The 17862-nt window shown below is 38.6% G+C and overlaps 1 protein-coding gene and 1 long non-coding RNA gene across 6 annotated transcripts in view; one reads left to right on the top strand and one right to left on the bottom strand.

Annotated features, from left to right (window-relative positions):
• Window positions 1-1795: 1795 nt before the first annotated feature.
• LOC146515783 (uncharacterized) lies at window positions 1796-17465 on the top strand. The gene is made up of 2 exons (XR_014874863.1): window positions 1796-3142; window positions 11732-17465. It is a non-coding gene; the product is annotated as an uncharacterized LOC146515783 (long non-coding RNA).
• rassf7a (Ras association domain family member 7a) overlaps window positions 6315-17862 on the bottom strand; it is a 51180-nt gene continuing 39632 nt past the window's right edge. For all 5 annotated transcript variants that reach the window (XM_085164810.1, XM_085164808.1, XM_085164806.1 and 2 more), the window contains 3 exons: window positions 16400-16559; window positions 16206-16313; window positions 6315-14567 (listed from right to left, as the gene is read on the bottom strand). In XM_085164810.1, coding sequence (XP_085020936.1) covers window positions 14536-14567; window positions 16206-16313; window positions 16400-16559 — 300 coding nt within the window. In that variant the 3' untranslated portion in view covers window positions 6315-14535. The remainder of the gene's footprint in view (window positions 14568-16205; window positions 16314-16399; window positions 16560-17862) is intronic.

Consider the following 17862-nt stretch of genomic DNA (forward strand, 5'->3'; position numbering starts at 1 on the left):
TCAGTTTTGTGACTGAAAACTAAATTGGGGCAAATTGACGTAATGATGCATTCCCAAAGATGTGACGATAAAAAGTTATTTTGGTAATCTATTGAGAGTGCGATAATTCATGGGCCATTCTACAACTGCACAACATTTTCTGTTCCACACGTGATTTTTAATGCACTTTTCACTGCCAGTTTTGACCCACAACATTGAGTGCCACAACAAAGAGGAATTTGCATGATCCAGTCATGTGCCAACACCATGGGTGGGACAAAGGTCAGTCTTCTTTGACATATTTTATATTTCATTCAGTCTTTTCTGATTAGACTGGGTGTAATCTTGTTTTACCATATAATTTTTAAATAGAATAATCATAGATTTTTCTAGCTCACAATTGTTTACTCTATTACCTTTGTAATAGTTCAATTCAATTCACTTTAGTTTTATTTATATAGCACCAAATCACAACAACAGTCGCCTGAAGGCGCTTCATATGGTAAGGTAGACCCTACAATAATACATACAGAGGAAAAAAACAACAACAACCACATGACCCCCTATGAGCAAGCACTTTGGCAACAGTGGGAAAGAAAAACTCCCTTTTAACAGGAAGAATCCTCCGGCAGAACCAGGCTCAGGGAGGAGCAGCCAGTTGGGGTGAGAGAATGAAGACAGGATGAAAGCCATGCTGTGGAGCCAGAGATTAATAACAAGTGTGATTCAGCAGAGAGGCCTATTAACACATACTGAAAAGGAAATACTCATTGCATCATGGGAATCCCCCAGCAATCCCCCAGTTCATGTAATAGTCTGAGTTATTACATAAATACTGTATTTGAGTAAAGATTTAAGAATGAATTATATTTTTTATTAAATACACAACACAAACATACAAAATAGGAATATTTAGTTTTAAAATTTTACTTCTTTTTGTTTTTATAAAATCCCAACAGCAGTGCAGATTAGGAGCTCAGAAACTAGCACAGAGGAACATGAAGGAAAGCATAATGCTTACAGTGTAGATTTTAAACAAATTTCTTCTGAAAACAGTGTGTTAAAAAATCTATGGGGATTGCATGAGGTCCTGATTTTAGGTGGTAGAACTGTATACCATAAAGCAGCTCTCTTCCAATATATTCACCCAAATTTGAAGTCCACTACAATATGCAAGGGAGAGAAATTATGTTATAGAGAGAGGACACGAGCATCCAGGGAGGAGAGATCTGTAGTAGGGGAATGATAGAAGGAGCAATGAGGTGATGCCTCTATTATTTGGCACAATTTGTAGTTCAAATGCAATTTGTAGTTCAGATGTCCAGATGCTAAATAAACAAATAAACCAAGGCAGCTGTTTTTATAGTAACAGCTTTAGAGTGGTAGTCTATTTGAGGTCTTCATTTTTAATCAGAAAATTATGATTAGAAAAATACAGAATGACATTTTAGATGGACACAGTGTAGTCTAGCAGTAATAAACCGCAAGACATTTCAAGAAAAACGCTGTTTTAGATTTAACAGTACTTAATTCCAGTAGTTTAAAGTTCACATCATCTTAAGTGGCATGAGGTCAACGAGAGGTCAAGTGCTTTGTCCCTTTTTAAAACTGATTTCTTTATTTTTATTGATTCATGCCTATGCGCTCCACAGTAAAGGTGATATTTTAAGTTCACTTGCACAAATTCATAACAGTATAGAGGGGTACACCTGCAATAACACCAAGGGGGTCTGTGCCGGATTGTATTAAAACGCCAAACTCTGTCGCCCCCTAGTGATAACTCCAATTTACACAAAATCAGCTGTTACGTAATGCAACGTGCGTAATCCTGATTTTCTACTCCATATCACGGGTTATGTGTATCCTGGCTGTGAATAATCCTACAACGCTCTGACAGTCTAAGACTGATTACAAGAAAACTCCAAAACCGAAAAGTCTGATAACATCTTGGAAAGAGAGAACATGTTACAGTTTAAAAATGGGTTAATTCATCAAAGTAACATTGTTTCACTTTAACAGATGACTACAACTAATTAATCGATGAATAAATATGGATGGGCGGAGGGGGGGGTAATGTCATCTAATCGGGGGTCGTTCACAATCACATTGCTTTAACTCGCTATGATATTATGTCATTTGTTAGGGAGTCCTCAGCTCTCCCGTCGTAAATAATTGAAAGTTTATCCCCGTCGTCCTCCTCCTCCACCTCCTCGTCACCGTCAGATCAGGCTGTCATGCAGCATCCTTGGTACGTGCTCAGCCACACTCGGCTAATGGCAACACTGTACACAAGCGAGTCGAGTTCAACCACTTCACATCGTAGGGGTAGGGGCGTCTTTTATCAAACTAGCCTAAAGTACAGATATGCCACCTCCAATGGCAGCTGTCGCATCACATGATGTCTATTTAAGAGCAAAGAGACCTGTTCGGCGTTAATGCTCGCAATAAATAATCGAGCAGGGCAGGAAACTGTTAACAACATAATGGTTCATTCCTAATGTACGACGTGCAAAACTGAACGCGCCGCACCCCAACTATAACAGGAGAACTCATCCGAACGGTGCTCTTCTAAAACCCCGCCTCTCCCAGGCTGTGATTGGTCAATTATCCGTAAAAGGTGGGTCATTCAACCCCAGCGCGGGAGCCCGTTGGCTGAGCGTGATGTCAACTTCTTCCTAATTTGAATAACCAGGTCGGGTTGCAGATGCAGAGGAGTGGGCAGGGTAGGGGTAGTGCAAGTGAATTGAACTTCTGCGTCGGTGTAGGCTACACTATATTCTTAAATGCACTTTAATCATGCTCCGAGATTTATAATAGAGGAAAAAACTAGCTGGATGTTCGGATTATGAGCAGACTGGGATCTAGGCGGAATACTTCAAGATTTTTCCTAAAAACATATTCCAAAAAGAAAACTTGGGACTGGTAAGTAGCTCTGCTTTATCTGCCACTATTCTTTATTCTCTCTATATGGTGTGGGGAACAGGCCACATATATCCTGCATGTCGTTAGATGTTCTATTCGGTTACAACAGCGTAATATTGTGTTTAGGGTCGCCAAGTGTTCACGTGTGATTATATGTTAATTAGAAACTTTTTTTTAAATGCCAATTGAAAATGAAAGCATTATTATATATTTCCGTAATCCATAAATCGACCGCGGTAAAGTGAGCCGTCATTTGTGAGCCGCGGTCAAGCCAGCCGCCTCTTATCCGCCGCATAAATTTCCTTGCGCTTTTACACCAGTCTTTACGGTAGCGCCTTTTCGCTTTATATCCCGATTGAGAGCCTAGACCCGCGCACACGCGCACGCGCGCGCACACATTACGATGGAACAGCCCAATACAGTCAATACAATTATGTCTATTACAAAAATTCATTAAAAATCATCCTTAGTAGTTGAGGTCCAACTTTCAACAGATTCCTTCTCTGGGAAGCCTACTGTACCTGTGTGCCAAGTTTCATCCAGATTTACTGTAGATTTCCTCAGAAATTAAAGGACATTTATATTCAATGCAATACAGTCAATACACTACAATTATGTCTATTACAAAAATTCATTAAAAATCATCCTTAGTAGTTGAGGTCCAACTGTCAACACATCCCTCCTCTGGGACACCTACTGTACCTGTGTGCCAAGTTTCATCCAGATTTACTGTAGAATTCCTCAGAAATTAAAGGAAACTTATATTCAATGCAATACAGTCAATACACTACAATTATGTCAAATTTCAAAAATTCATTAAAAATCATCCTTAGTAGTTGAGGTCCAACTTTCAACAGATTCCTTCTCTGGGAAGCCTACTGTACCTGTGTCCCAAGTTTCATCCAGATTTACTGTAGAATTCCTCAGAAATTAAAGGAAACTTATATTCAATGCAATACATTCAATACACTACAATTATGTCAAATTTCAAAGATTCATTAAAAATCATCCTTAGTAGTTGAGGTCCAACTTTCAACAGATTCCTTCTCTGGGAAGCCTACTGTACCTGTGTGCCAAGTTTCATCCAGATTTACTGTAGAATTCCTCAGAAATTAAAGGGCATTTATATTCAATGCAATACAGTCAATACACTACAATTATGTCTATTACAAAAATTCATTAAAAATCATCCTTAGTAGTTGAGGTCCAACTGTCAACACATCCCTCCTCTGGGACACCTACTGTACCTGTGTGCCAAGTTTCATCCAGATTTACTGTAGAATTCCTCAGAAATTAAAGGAAACTAATATTCAATGCAATACAGTCAATACACTACAATTATGTCAAATTTCAAAAATTCATTAAAAATCATCCTTAGTAGTTGAGGTCCAACTTTCAACAGATTCCTTCTCTGGGAAGCCTACTGTACCTGTGTGCCAAGTTTCATCCAGATTTACTGTAAAATTCCTCAGAAATTAAAGGACATTTATATTCAATGCAATACAGTCAATACACTACAATTATGTCAATTACAAAAATTCATTAAAAATCATCCTTAGTAGTTGAGGTCCAACTTTCAACAGATTCCTTCTCTGGGAAGCCTACTGTACCTGTGTGCCAAGTTTCATCCAGATTTACTGTAAAATTCCTCAGAAATTAAAGGACATTTATATTCAATGCAATACAGTCAATACACTACAATTATGTCTATTACAAAAATTCATTAAAAATCATCCTTAGTAGTTGAGGTCCAACTGTCAACACATCCCTCCTCTGGGACACCTACTGTACCTGTGTGCCAAGTTTCATCCAGATTTACTGTAGAATTCCTCAGAAATTAAAGGAAACTTATATTCAATGCAATACAGTCAATACACTACAATTATGTCAAATTTCAAAAATTCATTAAAAATCATCCTTAGTAGTTGAGGTCCAACTTTCAACAGATTCCTTCTCTGGGAAGCCTACTGTACCTGTGTCCCAAGTTTCATCCAGATTTACTGTCGAATTCCTCAGAAATGAAAGGAAACTTATATTCAATGCAATACAGTCAATACACTACAATTATGTCTATTTCAAAAATTCATTAAAAATCATCCTTAGTAGTTGAGGTCCAACTTTCAACAGATTCCTTCTCTGGGACACCTACTGTACCTGTGTGCCAAGTTTCATCCAGATTTACTGTAAGATTCCTCAGAAATTAAAGGACATGTATATTGAATTCAATACACTTACTTAAATATTGCATCATATTCAAAAATTCATTAAAAATCATCCATAATAGTTGATGTCCAACTTTCAACACCGTCTTACTCTGGGCGACCTACGGTATCTCTGGGCCAAGTTACATCTCAATTCACTGTAATCTTTATCAAAAATTGAAAGAACAATTATATGTCAATGCTGGCTGTGTGCCTTTCAAAGTGACACTAAATAACAGAACTCAGGCACATCAGGGAATAATCCAAAAGGCGGATTTATTAAACAAAAACAACATACAAAATATCCCTAACCCATACTACATAACCTAAAAAGAAACAAAGGGACACTTAGAAGCACAAGAAAACAATACTATACTGAAAGGGCAAGAGACACAGCCCAAACATAATCCACAACTAAAACGCCAAAAGAACAAGTCATCCCACATAGCAGACGGGTGTTGCCTGGATCTAGTGTGAAGCCGGCACTGCTGGCTGACTTCTGGCATGGTAAGATGGCACTGTTTATGTGATGGCATGCTACATCTGGCCTGATTGGGTGAATGTGACATGTTGTATAGAGCACTTTGAGTAATATGGGTGAGTAAAAAGGCGCTATATAAGAATCAGTCCATTCACTGTCTGAACAGAGTTTTGTCATGACAGTTTATTTGATTGTCTTCACTGACTCGCTTTGAAATCCAGATTTTAATTTTGGAATATTAAGTGTACTTGTGGTTCCTATAGAATTTTAAGGTTGAACAGGAATCATCTCTCAGGCCTCTCTTCTGTGGATGCAGCTCACATCATTCTGTACAATACGATAATTTTTAATTCTACAACTGTTTATAACCTGCATATTTCACATTTGTGTATAGCTGTATATCTCATATTTCTGTATAGTTTTTTTAATTTCATATTCTGTATAGTTTTTCATGTTTATATCCTGTTCATAGCCTGTACATACTTATAGTTATAGCATATTCATAACATACCTTCATACCGTGTACATTATAACATACCATAATAGACCCATTTCTGTAATATACTTACATACCTATATTATTGCTAATATATATTGTAATATATCTATATCATGGCTAAAGCACTTCTTGATGGATGCAAACTGCATTTCGTTGCCTTGTACCTGTGACATGTGCAATGACAATAAGGTTGAATTCTATTCTATTCTATATTAATTCAGAAGACAAACACCCGTCTCTGCTTTTGAGATTAGCATTAAAACCCTCAGTTTTGACAAATAATACAGTTAGAGTGGATCAGGTGACCCTGAATCTTCCCTTATTTGTGCTGCAATAAGCCTAGGCTCTTGTGGGCTTCCCATCATGTATGAATTTTTTCCTTCTTTGCTCTTTCTGTGTTTATACACCTCTCTGCATTTAATCATTAGTTAGTATGTATCTCTTGCACAGTATGTTGTTCTGTCTCCTTTTCATCAACCTCAGCCAGTCACAGTAGATGGCTGTCTCTCCTTGAGCCTGTTTCTGCCAGATGTCTCTACCTCTTCAAATGGAGTTTTTCCTTCCCACTCACACTAAATGTTAGCTCATATGGGGTACTTAAATTGTTGGGGCTTTCTTTGTATTATTGTTGTGTTTTTAACCAGCAACATAAAGTGTCTTTAGGTGACTGTTGTTGTGGTTTGGTGCTGTATAAATAGAATAGAATAGAATCGAATAGAATAATGTACTTCAGACCGGGAGATTGGCAAAATGTATAAATAGGATGGTGATTAGGGGAATTGGAGACAGCTGTGTAACACAGCAGGGATACATTGGGAATAAGAAGACAATGGAAGTAAGACTCAACACAAGAAAGAGACAAGAGGCCACCAAACTAAAACACAGACTAAGACACACGAGCTTGACACAGACAAAACCAGAAACAGACATGAAGACAAGACTGGCTTTAACACTAGAGTGTTTTCACAAGTGTTCCATCCACTTGTGGAATGCTTAAAAAGAACTACACTTAAAAGCAATATGGAACTGAAAACAAAAGAATACATAATGTAAACATATCATCAAATAATCCAGGACTCACAAACAATGATATGATGAACAGAACTATAAAGAACAAAACTGAGAAATGCTTGGTAAACTGACCAAGGACTATGTCATCATGTCAATTTTTTAATATCATAGTTAATGTGTCCTGATTTGTAGATAGTGCCACCTGACAATTACCAGGAAATCCAACTGGGTGACAAGCCAGAGTTGTTTGCCTACACACCCACTGACTAGAAAAAAGGTCCAGGACTCTTCAAGCTGGGATACAGGCATCAAAGACAAAGATGTAACCAGATAGAAAGTCATCAGGAAGGCATTGCCTGTTGTTGCTGCTGCTGTCAGACTTTTTAATTCATCCACTTGTGTCAGACACATATTGAACAGGAATAAACATGACTCACTGCACTCTCTCACTTTGTATGCCACAATGTTTGCTTAGACACCTGTATGCTTATATTGTTTATTATATCCCAGAAACATTAATCTTAAAACTTGTGTTCCTATGTCTATATATAAGTTTATTTTCATATCTCTATATTAATCTATTTATAGCTCCATTCCCTCACTTCATTTTATACAATTGCTTTGTTCCTGCATGAGAGCTATTTAAAATGGTTTCACACAAAGTGCCTCCAGATGAATACAGAGTAGTTTTGGACAGCAGAGGCTGGAGAATGGTATTGCTCTCTGTGTGAAAAATAACTACTTATTTGAAATGAAGATGAATGTATGTTGTCAAGGCAAAAAAAAGATTTTTCTTTTAAACAGTACATTGCATAATGAGAGTTGGCAGTTCGTCTTGTCACCGGAAGGTTGCTGGTTCGAGCCCCAGCTCCCACAGTCTCGGTCGTTGTGTCAGAAAAGCGGCAGAGCTACGCCAGAATGCTCTTTGTGGACTACAGCTCAGCCTTTAATGCAATCATCCCAGACATCCTCTGCTGACCTTCCACCACTCGCCCATTGAGAGCCTACTAACTTACTGCATCCGAGGATGGTACGGCAGCTGCACTAAGGCGGATAGCGAGTCAGTGAAGACAATCAAATATGCTGTCATGACAAAACTCTGTTCAGACAGTGAATGGACTGATTCTTATATAGCGCCTTTTTACTCACCCATATTACTCAAAGTGCTCTATACAACATGTCACATTCACCCAATCAGGCCAGATGTAGCATGCCATCACATAAACAGTGCCATCTTACCATGCCAGAAGTCAGCCAGCAGTGCCGGCTTCACACCAGATCCAGGCAACACCCGTCTGCTATGTGGGATGACTTGTTCTTTTGGCGTTTTAGTTGTGGATTATGTTTGGGCTGTGTCTCTTGCCCTTTCAGTATAGTATTGTTTTCTTGTGCTTCTAAGTGTCCCTTTGTTTCTTTTTAGGTTATGTAGTATGGGTTAGGGATATTTTGTATGTTGTTTTTGTTTAATAAATCCGCCTTTTGGATTATTCCCTGATGTGCCTGAGTTCTGTTATTTAGTGTCACTTTGAAAGGCACACAGCCAGCATTGACATATAATTGTTCTTTCAATTTTTGATAAAGATTACAGTGAATTGAGATGTAACTTGGCCCAGAGATACCGTAGGTCGCCCAGAGTAAGACGGTGTTGAAAGTTGGACATCAACTATTATGGATGATTTTTAATGAATTTTTGAATATGATGCAATATTTAAGTAAGTGTATTGAATTCAATATACATGTCCTTTAATTTCTGAGGAATCTTACAGTAAATCTGGATGAAACTTGGCACACAGGTACAGTAGGTGTCCCAGAGAAGGAATCTGTTGAAAGTTGGACCTCAACTACTAAGGATGATTTTTAATGAATTTTTGAAATAGACATAATTGTAGTGTATTGACTGTATTGCATTGAATATAAGTTTCCTTTAATTTCTGAGGAATCCGACAGTAAATCTGGATGAAACTTGGGACACAGGTACAGTAGGCTTCCCAGAGAAGGAATCTGTTGAAAGTTGGACCTCAACTACTAAGGATGATTTTTAATGAATTTTTGAAATTTGACATAATTGTAGTGTATTGACTGTATTGCATTGAATATAAGTTTCCTTTAATTTCTGAGGAATTTTACAGTAAATCTGGATGAACCTTGGCACACAGGTACAGTAGGTGTCCCAGAGAAGGAATCTGTTGAAAGTTGGACCTCAACTACTAAGGATGATTTTTAATGAATTTTGAAATTTGACATAATTGTAGTGTATTGACTGTATTGCATTGAATATAAGTTTCCTTTAATTTCTGAGGAATTCTACAGTAAATCTGGATGAAACTTGGCACACAGGTACAGTAGGTGTCCCAGAGGAGGGATGTGTTGAAAGTTGGACCTCAACTACTAAGGATGATTTTTAATGATTTTTTGTAATAGACATAATTGTAGTGTATTGACTGTATTGCATTGAATATAAGTTTCCTTTCATTTCTGAGGAATTCGACAGTAAATCTGGATGAAACTTGGGACACAGGTACAGTAGGCTTCCCAGAGAAGGAATCTGTTGAAAGTTGGACCTCAACTACTAAGGATGATTTTTAATGAATTTTTGAAATTTGACATAATTGTAGTGTATTGACTGTATTGCATTGAATATAAGTTTCCTTTAATTTCTGAGGAATTCTACAGTAAATCTGGATGAAACTTGGCACACAGGTACAGTAGGTGTCCCAGAGACGGAATCTGTTGAAAGGTGGACCTCAACTACTAAGGATGATTTTTAATGAATTTTTGAAATTTGACATAATTGTAGTGTATTGACTGTATTGCATTGAATATAAATGTCCTTTAATTTCTGAGGAATTCTACAGTAAATCTGGATGAAACTTGGCACACAGGTACAGTAGGTGTCCCAGAGGAGGGATGTGTTGAAAGTTGGACCTCAACTACTAAGGATGATTTTTAATGAATTTTTGAAATGTACATAATTGTAGTGTATTGACTGTATTGCATTGAATATAAATGTCCTTTAATTTCTGAGGAATTTTACAGTAAATCTGGATGAAACTTGGCACACAGGTACAGTACGTGTCCCAGAGGAGGGATGTGTTGAAAGTTGGACCTCAACTACTAAGGATGATTTTTAATGAATTTTTGAAATTTGACATAATTGTAGTGTATTGACTGTATTGCATTGAATATAAATGTCCTTTATTTTCTGAGGAATTTTACAGTAAATCTGGATGAACCTTGGCACACAGGTACAGTAGGTGTCCCAGAGAAGGAATGTGTTGAAAGTTGAACCTCAACTACTAAGGATGATTTTTAATGAATTTTTGAAATGTACATAATTGTAGTGTATTGACTGTATTGCATTGAATATAAATGTCCTTTAATTTCTGAGGAATTTTACAGTAAATCTGGATGACACTTGGCACACAGGTACAGTAGATGTCCCAGAGGAGGGATGTGTTGAAAGTTGGACCTCAACTACTAAGGATGATTTTTAATGAATTTTTGAAATTTGACATAATTGTAGTGTATTGACTGTATTGCATTGAATATAAATGTCCTTTAATTTCTGAGGAATTCTACAGTAAATCTGGATGAAACTTGGCACACAGGTACAGTAGGTGTCCCAGAGGAGGGATGTGTTGAAAGTTGGACCTCAACTACTAAGGATGATTTTTAATGAATTTTTGAAATTTGACATAATTGTAGTGTATTGACTGTATTGCATTGAATATAAGTTTCCTTTAATTTCTGAGGAATTTTACAGTAAATCTGGATGAAACTTGGCACACAGGTACAGTAGGTGTCCCAGAGGAGGGATGTGTTGAAAGTTGGACCTCAACTACTAAGGATGATTTTTAATGAATTTTTGAAATTTGACATAATTGTAGTGTATTGACTGTATTGCATTGAATATAAATGTCCTTTAATTTCTGAGGAATTCTACAGTAAATCTGGATGAAACTTGGCACACAGGTACAGTAGGTGTCCCAGAGGAGGGATGTGTTGAAAGTTGGACCTCAACTACTAAGGATGATTTTTAATGAATTTTTGAAATGTACATAATTGTAGTGTATTGACTGTACTGCATTGAATATAAATGTCCTTTAATTTCTGAGGAATTTTACAGTAAATCTGGATGAAACTTGGCACACAGGTACAGTAGGTGTCCCAGAGGAGGGATGTGTTGAAAGTTGGACCTCAACTACTAAGGATGATTTTTAATGAATTTTTGAAATTTGACATAATTGTAGTGTATTGACTGTATTGCATTGAATATAAGTTTCCTTTAATTTCTGAGGAATTCTACAGTAAATCTGGATGAAACTTGGCACACAGGTACAGTAGGTGTCCCAGAGGAGGGATGTGTTGAAAGTTGGACCTCAACTACTAAGGATGATTTTTAATGAATTTTTGTAATAGACATAATTGTATTGACTGTATTGGGCTGTTCCATCGTAATGTGTGCGCGCGTGTGCGCGGGTCTAGGCTCTCAATCGGGATATAAAGCGAAAAGGCGCTACCGTAAAGACTGGTGTAAAAGCGCAAGGAAATTTATGCGGCGGATAAGAGGCGGCTGGCTTGACCGCGGCTCACAAATGACGGCTCACTTTACCGCGGTCATAAATCGTGGGCAGGAAGCTAAGTGCAATGTCTTATTCTGGAAGAGACTCGTTTCCAGGAAACCATAGAAGATTCCATGATGATAATTTCATTATCGTGTCGTTTTATGTGTGTAATAACTTTAAATAATTCAGCTGTTTATGACACAGCGTTTGTCTGTATTACTCCACAGATTGTGCGCGCTTTGAGGCCAAAACCTGCAGTCTAAAAGCAGGTAAGCCACTGACTAACGCACATTGTGCCAGTTTCCAGTTCCACTGTGCGTGTGACAGCGGCTAACCTGGTTTTGGGAACACCTCTCATATTTTTGACTCGTCTGAGACCCAGCCAGAGCCGGATCAGACAGACACCTGTTTACAAGCAGCCCTTGATCGTGGCACCGTGAGCACCGCCTGGACATAAATGCTCTCCCAGTGGTCTCCATGTGTACCGTAACCTACTTCCTACTATGTTGATACAGTACCTTATTTAGGACCGTGTGGCGTTTGCACTCCCTCCTCTTTAATGCCATCATTTGAGACTCCTGGTGAGTGTTTCATTTCTGTTTCATCTGTTGAGTTTGGATCATGTTCACGTTCACTGGTTACCAATTTGAGGTCAGGGGGCCTCCAGAGGGTTCTTCCAAGAGGTTCCTTTGGGCCCATAAGGAAAAGATGAACAGTGCTATAAAGAAACTCGGTTTGAGGACAGAATGGATAATATTATGCAATATTATGCATAGTAATCAGACTATAACCATACATAGAATAACTATATTCTATATAGTGACAAAACCTTACCGTGTAAGAAAATACATACGGATTGCAGCAATACAGTATGTACAATGTATGCTTGTAAGTAACCAAAGTAAAGTTTCTGCTCAAATTAACTGTCTGTGTGTTGTGCCCTGTAGTGCATTTCTTGGTGTGAGGATGTTTTATCCCCATCAGTGCATAATGACTCACGGTGACACAAAGGAATAGATAAGTGCAGTATGTCAGACTCATTAACTCATGGCCTCATTCATCATCATAACGTGTGGACGTGCAGATGCTCACTCCCATTCCAAGGAGGTTCTTTTCCCAGGCAACCAGTGCCCGATGCACATGGTGAGCTGATGAGTTTTTATATCTGAAAGCAATCAAATTTTAAGCTTTGCAGCACCTTTTATGCACATTTGTTTGATGAGAAAAGATTTTGTCAGCGCGTCGTCCTAAAACATAGTCGTAATCTGTTAATGTGCCCTTATGAGATTGGAGCCCTCAGGGTTTAGATATGAAATGGGTGGATGCCTCATTTTGCACGTGGGATGTCTGGGGTGTGGGAACATGCTCATTATCCTGTGATAATCTTTTTTTAAAAAGAAAGAAAAAAGTGAAGGGTCCTCAAGTAACAACTTTTCTTTTTTTACATAATTTGAAGAGATCAGAATATTACTGTTAATATAGTGAAAGGAAACTATAAAGGTTCCTTTAGGAAAAGGGCACATTTGTAATTCCTCCTGTGTCCACAGGTTGGCATCAGTGTCACATGAGGCTTGTGCTTGTCCAGACACCGGGACCTAAACAAGGATTTGAAGCTTATCTAACCCTTACAAAGCCAGACAGCTCTAAATCTTCTCAGGATAATCCAGTTCCACATAATTGGTCATAATATCAAAACTGGCAGTCTCATCTAATTTTCCATAATTCACAAGTCATTAAAATTGGCACAAAGCAGAAAAGGCAGATGGAAAAAAAAATAAATGAATCAATGTTTTTGACACAGTTTCTAATAGACACACCTAAATGGACAGACAGAAGAAAAATATTTACTCTCCCTGTAATTATACCTGCTGAGTATCAGTACATGAGAGTATTTATAGACGTCCACAAGGTTTCAGGTGGGGGTTAGCCGGAGAGAGAGGAAGGCTCGCGTCACTCAGTGTGTGACAGCCAGAATATTTACCCTCCAGAGTAAACAAAACAGGAAAGGGGTGGAGCAAAAACGTGTCGTGCCTTTTTGCACAGGGTGATTCTTATTGCAAATTGCATAACAATCAAACTACAAATTGCATAATAATTTAGCACGTCTGTAATTTAACGACACGAGACACTCGATGTACCTGACCTTGTTGTAGTGAAGCAATGGCATCTCCTCTAGTGGAAAGAAAAGAAAAGCCAAATGATTAAACTGACATCATCAGTGTCAAAGGAACGCCAACATTATTTACAGCTAAACAGATCATAGAGCAACGCTCCCGTTCCTGGTTTTATTTTCATATAGATGCACTGTTGACTGCATCCATAACAGGAACAGCTGTGATGCATAGACAAGCAAGGATGCGCTTTGTGAACTTTGGAAATTATTGTGTACTCTCACATCATGTACTGTACCATCCGCTATGAGGAAAACATGCATATTTCAGTACATATAATATATTCATAATGCATTTCCCATGCTGTGTGCCACTGTCCTTTTTAGAAAGTGGATTCCTAATGGACTGCACCATTTAAAGAAATATGTCTGTAATGAAATTTGAACAGGAGTGTAGCAAAAACCAGTCAGACAATAAAAGTTTATCTAAAACACTGTGGACATTTTATTATATTTAAATACATCGTTATTGCAATAATTTCTCTAGGTCAAAGGGTCCTAATTATTTTACATTTCATACAGATACTCTGCAGTGTTTACAGTAGGAAAACTCTGTAAATATATTTGTCTTATTTATATACATATATATATATATATATATCGTGGTATATTGAAAAAATAAATGAGCGTTACAAAGGAAAGGGTTAAATAAGAGGTGATGATGACAGAACAGTGAACAACTTTTCCTTGGCCCTGCGGTCCATGTTTTATCTCCATGACGAGTCTCGGGATGTCAGGACTGCAAGACACAAAAATATATGGGGATGATGATCCCTTTGTATTGAGGGAAAGAAAAAAATAACACTTTTCAGCTAAGACACAACACGAGAGATTTGGGTCAATCAAGATGTTCACATAACCCTACGAGAAACAGAGATAGACCCAAACCCAGTCACTGGGTTAATTCCTGCTCCCACAGGGCTTGAGCACCATGACTGGAGTTTTGCAGTCAGATGAGTATTATTGAACACACGCAGTGTCAAGCTGTGTCTATAACAAGCACTGGGATGCAGTCTGTTTCCAAAAGAGAGAGGATTGATATAACCCCAAAAAGAAAACCGCATCACACAGCAGAAGGTAAAGAGAGTGCACACTTCAACACACGTCACTTTGACCTGTCAGCAAACACATACAAAGATAATATAATGAGATATTACGTGCTAAGACACAATAAATATTGATTTAAGGTGGTTTGCAGGATCACTTATGGATGATAGCTCCAATCGTTTGTTTGATTGATGATTGTTATTGGAACCTACGTATGTGAACTAAGCTGATCCTAAATCTACAGCACACCGAGGTGCAGCGCGAATTGTGACAGGTCAAATGTTAAGTGTGACGAAAGCAAAGGAACCAGGCGGACTCATTCCAGTGGAGGAAAAGAAAAGCATCTTAACAAACCCTGGTCCTGTGGCACTACTTTTGAAATGAATCTCTTCTTTTAGCATGGAGTTTGGCAAAAATGGACTTGCGAGAGATACAAGCTCACCAAATACGATTCACTGTCTCCAGAAAGAGAGCAGGAAGATACCATTTCTTTGCAGGCACACAGGGACCAAGGCTTCACATGGGAAGAGAATGGGACAGTGCAATATAGTTTGCAGAGCCCTCGTAAAAGGCTCTTGCTCTTTGGTCAAGCATCACCAAAGTACAAGGCATTGTATAGATACACCCCTCTCATAAATAGTATCCATACATAAAAGGCAAACTGAAATTACATTGGTGGCATGTATTTTCATGTCAAGAGTAAAAAAAAACAACAAAAACAAACACAATCAGAATGCCTGCCACAGTAATTCCCAGTGCGATTGCTGTGTTACATGGAAATACTTTGAAAAGCAGCTGTTGATAGTCGATTATTGACTTGAGGGTGGAAAGGCCACTCTGTTATTACAGAGGAGGGGGAAAGGGTTAGCAGCAAATCCCTAAATGCATTAAAGGATAACAAAAGCAGCTACTGTTAGTACAGAAGCATATAGTAAGATGCGGAGAACAAGGATTAAGGGAAATTGACAGAGTAAACAGACCCACAAAAGTTAAAGCATACAGGAATATGTGACAAATTGGATGGACTTCTAAGAATACTGTAAAAAGCTGACGACAAGAATCTGCAGAAGACTGAAAATTAGCCATAGAGGTCTTTATGTCTTTAAATGTAGAGCAGAGGAAAGCTGCTGGGAAGCAGCAGGGACAGCCACCATAGGGATGCTTCGACTACCCAACACCATAAACGACAGCTGTAGCCCGAAACCCAATCAAGCTGGGGTAGAAAATATGGCAGGGGTGAGGGGCTCTGGGACCAAGGGATGGACAGAGCAGGGCAGGAGAGGAGCAGGGCTGTGGACTTGAGAAGCAGCGGGGTCTCACACATACACACCCTCAGGGTTGAGGCTGGACACTAGAGGGTTTTGAAGGTTGCGTGGATGTCCCAGGAACTGCTTTGCAGTAGGACGAGGTGGAGATTCAAATGGAGTTACACCCTGATCTGAGTTAAAAGAAGAAATCTCTTTAGATGACACAAATCAGGTATACCATAATATTAATATTTGAGGGATTGTTTTGTTTCCTTACTTCCATCCCTGTATCCATCCTGTAGAAATTGCTCCAGTTGCTCCTGAAGCTCTGTGCGTGAGTTGGTTTGAACAGGCAGGACACCCGCCTGTTGAATAAACTGCTGCAGGTTACACTGCCTCAGCTCCTTATTCAGTTCCTCCAGCTCATCCTGTTTGTCCTGAAATGGGAAGAATGTGGATCAGTGAGAGAAATCTAACACAAGTATTTTACCTGTAAAGGAAAGTGGGTGCAGCATATAAAACTATTACACATTTTTAAGTATGGATGCATATTTAAGGATGTTTAGTAGTGGGTATACGTCCCCGTCTGCACAATTGCAGGGACAATTTATCACTGCATTTATAAATGAGCGTTTTTTGCTTTCACCACAAGGGGGCACTAGACTCTAAAAGTCTCCCTTCCAGTCACTGATTAAGATTACTGCCCATCACGTCACCACTAGACAGTTTCAGCTGCAATGAATAATCAAATCACCACAAGTGCCATGAGACTTTTTCTGATTCAGTCAGATTTAAGCAGCCCGATGCAAACTTATAAACAGATACAGGCCAAAGCTCATTTGCTTTTTTCCTTTAAATCTGTCTTCAGATGCCTTCAGATTACTGAAAATCTGGTGTTCAAGAACATTGTGAAGCAGTGGCATCACCTTTAGGCCCGCAGACTGAACTCAGGTGCACACAAACAAGCCAGTAAGTGTGTGTATCTGAGTAATTGATGTTGGACCACAACATTCTGGTGAGGCAGTTCATACCTGCAGGTCTTCCTCCATTAGTCTGATGACAGGAACACTGTGCTCATCACCACCAACACTTTAAAGACTCGGCTGGCTGCCTCAACCGATCAGCTGACATAGACCCTTTCCATTACTACGAACGGAGGTTTATTATACCCTGTCAGGTTAATATTTCATTTACAGGAAATACTGGTTTCTCATTCCCTCCATACAATTACTGTCTGGGTGGCAAAATGCCTTTGGGGCTACTTTTGGATTATAAGCACTCACAGTGCTGTTGGTTACCTGTTATGACCAGGTGTTTTTATACAGCCATGTACAATCCCCCCACCCCAAAAAAAACCCTGACATCTCTGCAAAATGTTTCATGACAAATGCATCCCCATTAGCATGAGTGACGATATATTTTGATATTTATTGTGGCCTACAGGGCAAAGAATGGGACACTCTGGGCTTTCAGTGCATGAGGATTTGAAAGACTGAACTATCACTATCATAGAGGAAACACAAGTTTCACTTCAAACTGATGAAGCCACATCTAAGACAACCAAAAGCAAACTCACTTTCTAAACTACAACACGTTGAGGCTGAGAAATAGATACAATAAAAGAGGCTTTTTTTCTACAAATCAAATCTTTTTAATATTTTTTTTAAATCTATAAACAATACAATATGCATATATAAGCCGACATAATATAAACACAGTCAGTAACCATGTATTTAGAAA

The sequence above is a fragment of the Neolamprologus multifasciatus genome, chromosome 7 (genome assembly GCF_963576455.1).
Source record: "Neolamprologus multifasciatus chromosome 7, fNeoMul1.2, whole genome shotgun sequence".
NCBI classification, from domain to species: Eukaryota; Metazoa; Chordata; class Actinopteri; order Cichliformes; family Cichlidae; genus Neolamprologus; species Neolamprologus multifasciatus.